Raw genomic sequence first — 7,219 nt, 5'->3', positions numbered from 1 at the left:
CCCGGGCGGCCCCCCCGCCGCGCCCAGGGCCCCCCCTGCAGGGGATGCTCCCTCCTCCGCCGGCCGCCGCGGCCCTGCGAGCCTGAGCCTCCGCGCCCTCCCCGCCGCCGCCCGGCCCGCGGGGCGGCCGCTGCCGCCGCCCGCCCCGTGCCCGGCCCCGAGCGGCGGGTGCGGGCCGGAGCGGCGCGCTGCGATGCGGCTCCCCCGCTGCGCCCGGAGCCCCTGCGGCCGCCGCGGTGCGGCTGAGGGCGCGCGGCCGTGAGGCGGGGGCGGCCCGGCGGCCCCTCAGGCGGCGCCGCGTTCGCTCGGGGGGTGTCGAAGCTCCGGGGCCGGCCGTGGCCGCCACGCTGCCCTGAGAGGACGCCCCGGCTCCGGGGGAAGCTTCGGGGGCGCTTGCGGGTTTTGGCTATATATATATCTTTTTTTTAAATTTTTGTGTTTTTAATTATTATTATTACTTTTTAATTCCCGAGCTCTTTCCCCATTGCGTTTTGGGGTTTTGCCCGTTGCGGCCAAGAGCCCCCCTGCCCCCACCCGACGTCCCCTTCCCGCAGGGCATGTCCCGATCCAACAGCGTCAGCCCCCCGGGCTTCGGCGGCCCCGCGCCCTGGGCGGCCACCGAGCAACACCGCTCGGCCTGGGGTGAGGCGGAGGCACGGGCCAATGGCTACTCCTACCCGCCTCCCAACAGGTCCTCGGGCAAGAAGGCCTCCCGCATGGCGAGCAGGTGGCGGAGTGAGGAAGACTACGAGCCCCAGGCGAGCCGGAGCCGCGGGGAGAGCGGCTGCAAGATGATGATGAGCTTTAGGTCCAAATCCGCTTGGCAGGAGCGCGGTGACGAAAGCCGACGTCACCGGTCCCGCCACCAGCCCGGCGGTGATTCCCCCGCTGCCCTCAACAATGCCAGCCCCCGGGAGCAGGGGGAGGTACGGCCCCGCTCGGTGGAGTTGGGGCTGGAGGAGAAGCGCATCAAGGCCAAGATCGAGGAGCTGGACGAGGAGGACGGGGACGAGGGGGACTCCGAGGTGGCCTTCTCCATGGGCAGCTGTTGCAGCAGCCTGCTGCAGATCTTCAGGTCCAAGAAGTTCCAGTCGGAGAAACTGGAGCGCCTCTATCAGCGCTACTTCTTCCGACTCAACCAGAGCAGTCTCACCATGCTCATGGCCGTGCTGGTGCTGGTCTGTGTGGTCATGCTGATCTTCCACGCCGTACACGGCCACTACGAGGTGTCCTACGTCGTGGTGCTCTCCCTGGCCATCCTGCTGATGGTGGTGCTGTGCATGGTTTGTAACCGCAACGACTTCCATCAGGACCACATGTGGCTGGCGTGCTACTCCGTCATCCTAGTGATCCTGGCTGTGCAGGTGGTAGGGGTTCTGCTGGTCTGGCCCAGGAGCGCCTCGGAGGGCATCTGGTGGACCGTCTTCTTCATCTACAGCATCTACACGTTACTGCCGGTGCGGATGAGGGCTGCAGTTATCAGTGGGGTGGTGCTGTCCGCCATCCACCTGGCCGTCTCTCTCAAGATCAACGCAGAGGATAAGTTTCTCCTCAAGCAGGTAGGCAAACCCCTGGCCTCTTTGTATGTGTGTGGTGGCCCCAGTCTTCCCTGGACGAGCTGAGTAGGTGGCTTTGTTGGGCCATCACCTGGCGCTGGATGGGTTGGTGTCCTCCAGCCTCAAACCTGGGCTGTCTGATGCTGCCTGATGGTAGCCCTTACTTTAATGTTTTCTCATTTCTGGATTTAATTAAGGGTCTTAGAATGTTTAGGAAACCCGCCTGAAGGGTTTCGAGTGACTGCGTGGTTGCTGGCTGGCCCTGCCAGTGCCCTTCAGCTGTGTTTAATGTCAACAGCTGTGCACTAAGCACACCTGTGGAATGGTGTCCTGTGGGCTGCCGCTATGTGCAGAATATTGTGTGGTCTGTATAGGTTCAAGGCTGTCCTTGTGAGGAGTGCTGGGGTCTGAATGGTTTTGGTACAGGGCTTCCAGAGCGTGCCCCATGGAAGTGCTGGGTGAGGTTTGGGTTTAGCAGGAAGGTGTTTGCTCTGGAAATAGCGATGGTGGAGAAGCCCAGCATTTGTGTACAGCTAGCAGAAAAGTAAAGAAGTATAAATGCAGGTCATTAGCTGTGTTATCATGTTAAACTGGAGCAGCTTGGTTTGCAGGAACAATAAGCATTTTATTGAATGCGTTGCAGTGCAGTTTTTAATTACCATTATCTGTACAAACAAAAGCAATGCAAGGTGCTGCTTTCCTTTTGGAAGTACAGCAAACAGATGTGGGGGTCCTGTGCTCAGCACCATGGGGACCTCAGAGCAGCTACTGGGAACATCGCAGTGTGACAGTCACCATGCCTCTGAGGGGCAGAGGTCTGGGTGAGGAGCATGGCCACAGCCTGGGCACCCGTGTATTTGCTGCTATCAGGTGCTAGGCTGCCTGCTGACCTGTGGCATCGTGCAAACACAGCCTTGTGCCTGCCTTCGTCTGACCTCGAAGCTGCTTTGAAGCTCTGTAATGTCAGGAACGTTTCTAGGGCTTTTTTTTTTTTTTTTTTTTCCCCCTTTAAATAAAACTCCAGCATGCTCAGGCTGTCGCAATCTGCCTTACAAAATATCCCATCAAGTTATTTCATTTTTCCTCCCCTCCTATTCTTCTTTCTGCCCCTTTCCCCCCCCAGCTAAGCCTGTTGGACAGTTTCTGGCTTTGTTCTTAGCTTCTTACAGATATTTTTATAAACTGCACATGGCGTATTTTTCTTATGCTTGATATAAATGGCTTTTTGTGCATTTCCAGCAGAGCATACGCTGCAAATGAGACAGTGACTGTTTTTTTTTTTTTTTTTTGCTGGACTTGGAAAAGTTTGCTAATGGACTCAGCTCCTCCTTGTGGGGCTCTGGTCCTTCAAAGCTGTAACTTTATACTGAGGCTTCTCATGTTGAGTTCAGCGTGTTGGATGGAGACTGTTCCTACATATGAAGGCAAAACTCATCATGATTAAAGCCAAAAGTCTTAATCTGTTAATTTTTGAGGGTACTTGAAATATTATGTTGGAAAGTGTTGATGATAGCATCTTAATTGCAAGGAGACTATATGTGATCATCTCTCTCTGGAGAATTTGGGGCAATGGCAGCTCAGGATCATTGGGCTTTACTGCAGTTTCAGAAAAAGGGTTCAGTTGATGAAAAATGTCTTAGGAGTCCTCTCACTCTGATTTCAAAGACATATCTCTTCACATTGTGGTTCTTTACACCAAACGCCCTCTCTATCTTGCTGTGGTCTCCCTGGTCCTGCTGAATTTGCAGGGCTGTACGAGGCCAAGCATCAGATTCTCCACACATTTGCGTCTGAGCGTGTGCTGCTATCTCTGGCTGCCGTAGGGCTGTGAGCTGCTATCTCCAGCTGATAGAGAAATCTGTTCTGCAGAGTGCAGTGCCTCAGCACCCAGCAGGCCTTCCCCGCTGGGGCTGCCTCTGGTTGCTATGGAGATCTGCTGCGCTCCGCTCTGCCCCACTGGGCACCTCGGCCCCACTGTCCCCTCCGACTCACATGGGTGAAGGTGGATGGAGGGCTGATAGAATTGGAAGGAGAGGGTTAAGTTGTTGCTGGTGGCTGCAGTCCGACGGTCACATCAGCCTGGGTTCTGTGGGGCAGGTGTGGGGACGAAGGCATCTGTGAGGACGTGACCAGATGGTTCTATATCCACAGCAATGGCAGAAGGGCTTTTTGGGATGTGTATCCCCCAATCCCTTTGTGTCACAGCATTTTAACCATTGTACTTGAGCGGGTTCTTTACAGGGGCCTTTTTTTCTTTTGATCTTCTCCTAGTTGTTTCCAAGCAAGGACAAATCGTGCGTTCCTGCTGTGACCCACCCCAATTCTGGGCTGAGTGACTCTTGCATAGACTCCTGAGCACTTTTTACCAGGCTCCGGAGCCTCATAAACCTTGCTGTTTCTCTTGAGAAAAAGGGTGAAGTCCTTGGTTGTTGGTCCCTTTTAGGAGAAAGGCAACTTTTTTATTCCCTTTGTGAGAATGCACAATTTGCTGTCTTGCTCCTTGTCTCTTTGTCACCAGTTCTGGACAGGCTTCTTTACAGCACAGCCCTCCTCATCCCTTGGCTCAGGAAGGGGTTAAGGCTCTTTGCTATTTCAGCTTGGTGAGGTGGTGGGAATAAAGGTGGCTGTGGTCGTTGCTTCCTAGCTGAGCTGCTTTCTTAATAATTTTGGGGTCACTGGACTCTGTCTAGGTACAGGCAGTGGTCTGGACGTCTTGAATTGATGTTTAATTGGAACAGAAATGCTAATTAGTGGGAATTATTGCATTATGTTCAAAAGTTATTCCATGGTGAGGGAGGGAACCAGTAGAAATTGAGTGCTTGAGAATTTACTCACAATCAGAGGTTGCTGATAGAAGAGTGTAGTCCTCTAACACGTACATTCTTCCAACTACAAATCATGATCACTTAAAGTTTTCTTGTGTGTACCTATGTCCAGTTCCAGGGGTTGGTTTGGGGTTTATCAGGGAGAGAATGACTGCATTTACCTTCAGGTTTGTTTGAGATATATTCCATGCTCCTGAAGAAAGAAGTCACCTAACTGTTTACAGATGCATGGGAGGGATCTTGCTGTGCATGGGTTGCAGATGCTTTGCTGAAGTCATGTGAGTGGCCCAACTGCCCTCAGAGCAGCAGGTCTTGTGTAAGCCGCTGGCATTTCTGTGTGAGTGGGGGCTAAGGGACGGGCAGTTTCACAATGGGGTTTACTGGGCTGTGAATCAGTGTTGAGAAGAGATGGGGATGGTGCGTGGGAGAGGCGGGGGACCAGGAGTGAGGGATAAGAATGCAATATACAGACATCAAACGAACCTGTGGACTGAGGTTAGATTTACTCCGGCTTTCCCATCCAAACCTGTTCCATTGTAACTGTCTGAGGTTCCTTGTTCAAGAGTACAGTTAAGGCTTTGTAGTTTATTAACTCAGTGTGAGTGGGTGACTGTTAAGGTACCACAAAAACAGAAGGCTGGGAAAAGATGTATACAGTTTTTTTTTTAATTTGTTATTGTGTGATTTTTTTTTTTTTTTTTTTTTTGGTCTTGTGTCTATAACCTGAAAGAGAAGCTGAACATCTCAGATCTTTTCCCTGCCCAAATACCATTGCAAACCTCCTGCAAAGAGTTTCTAATAGCACGGCTGTCAGCAGCTGCCCCAGCACACGCTTGTGTTCTTGGCACTCTGTTTCCAGGCTCCTCATGTCGAGCTCCCTGTTGCCGTCCCTGCACCTTCGTCATAACAACATTACATGAGTACTCCTCATTCCTCACTTCTGAGATCTGTGCGTTGGCCTTTCTCCCTGTCAGTCCAAGTTAATGATATGTGATGGATCTGCAGCTGCACGGTGCCTCTCTCCAAAGTGCAGTGTTTTGATTTAACCGTTTCTGTGTTGGTCCAAAAGCATGTGTATTCTTTTTCCTTTCTCTAAATAAACTGTCACTTCAGCAGGGCTAAAAACAGCTTCTTACTGTAATAGGATATTGACTTGTGTCTTGTGGGTATCTTCTAGCATCTCGTAAAGATGCTTTTTAGATGCAATTTAAATGACATTGTATGAGAAGCTTGCTGTGTAGCAGGAGAAATAGTACTGCATGTTCCATCTGGGCTGCAGCATGCTTAAGATAAGTAGGTGATGACTGATTTTGAGACTAACAGATTCTCAGAAGTGCGTTACCAACTCACTGCATTGCCCTTTCATTGTCTTCTGGTGGCATTTATTTACAGAGGAGAGATGTGCTACCTGAAGAGCAAGTGGATCTGTTTGTTTGAATGGTTGTATGCTGCCTGTTTGACATTTGAGTAATGTTCATTTGGGATGTGATTTTACAGCACTTCGTAGCGTCCTGTTCTGCATAAGCATTGCTGCTGGGGGAGCTGCTCGTGCAGCCAGATTTGCTCCAGCAGTGCTGACAGCTGAACAGCTGAGCTGTAGTTTGAACTTTGTAAAAACTGACCATTTGAGGAGAGGAAAAAATGGCAGCCCGAAACATCCAGTAGCTGTTGCATTGATAATAGCCTTCCCAAGTGTAATGATCTAACAGAGGTAATTAATTTAATCCCTAAGGTATTGTATATCAATTAGTCCTTAGAAGCAATATTGCCTGTGTCTCTAGGGAATGAATGCACTGCTTGAGGTTTATAAAGGCGTATCTGTTTTTCTTATCTGTGAAATTACCCTGTGGTCCTGCCACCTCTTATCTTCTTCTCTCACTTCTCCACCCCCGCCCTTCCCACCACTCTGAATTTTTGGTATTTTGCTGCAGTGTGATGCCCACAGCTTGGACAAATGTGTGTCCCAGTCCTACAGCAGTTATTGACTTGTCCTCACTGGATGCCTTGGTGCAACCACGGCCCTTATCCTCTGCTGCAGACCTGTGTCCCAGGGCAGGACCTCTTATTTACATGCTCTTTTGTTACTGACCGCATTCAAATGATTTAAAACCTGAATTGCAGTGGAAACAAAATGCTGATGAGTCTCGTGCTAACGACTCACTGGAACTGGCTGTGCCTTCCCAAGCCCAGACTGGCTGCAAGCATTCCCCAAATGCCCTTTTGCTGCATGTTCACCACTGCTGGCTGTGCTGCTGGCTGGGATGTGAACTTTGGGCACCAGGCTGTTTCAATGCATTCAACTTGTGTTTGATTAGCTAATCTTTCAGTCATGCACCACAGCTCCCTCTGAATCTCGTAAGAAAATTGAAACAATTGCTAACTTTTGGGGCATTTCAGTAGTGGGAACAGCTACGGTCTTTTGGGAATAGCTGCTTTTGTGTTTTCATTCTGTTAATGGGTATTACTCCTGTATTCTCACCAAACCAAAAGGCCTTCCCTTCTGTCCTGGCACGAGATGCAATGAGAAAAAAAACCTCTAGCAGCAGCTGAAACACCAAGAGGTAACAATTGCAATTATTCCAACAGCAACTTCCAAGTATGTGGTAAAGCAGTCCACTCTGTAGCTGTGAGTGACTTCTGAGAACCTCTGCTTTGAGAAATTCCTGTCCTTTTTTTTTTTTTCTTATGTTTTCCTTTCTTTTCTTTTTCTTTTTTTTTTTTTTTTCCTCTGCAGGTGGGTGCGGTTCAGAAAAAATACCTGCTTTTGTTTGGGGAGGTGGAGGACAGGGCTCCAAGTTCTGCACCCCTTGGGCAAGCTTTGTCTTCCCATCTGCTTTA

The 7,219-nt window shown here is 50.5% G+C and overlaps 1 protein-coding gene across 1 annotated transcript in view; it reads left to right on the top strand.

Annotated features, from left to right (window-relative positions):
* Positions 1-66: 66 nt before the first annotated feature.
* The window catches only part of ADCY5 (adenylate cyclase 5), a 196,277-nt gene continuing 189,124 nt past the window's right edge, over positions 67-7,219 (top strand). The window contains exon 1 of the mRNA XM_085227802.1: positions 67-1,559. Within this exon, the coding sequence (XP_085083928.1) occupies positions 558-1,559 (1,002 nt within the window). The 5' untranslated portion in view covers positions 67-557. The remainder of the gene's footprint in view (positions 1,560-7,219) is intronic.

The sequence above is a fragment of the Meleagris gallopavo genome, chromosome 7, assembly GCF_905368555.1.
Source record: "Meleagris gallopavo chromosome 7, MGAL_WU_HG_1.1, whole genome shotgun sequence".
NCBI classification, from domain to species: domain Eukaryota; kingdom Metazoa; phylum Chordata; class Aves; order Galliformes; family Phasianidae; genus Meleagris; species Meleagris gallopavo.
Note: the sequence above shows the minus strand (reverse complement) of the source record. Positions and strands in the feature narration are given on the sequence as shown.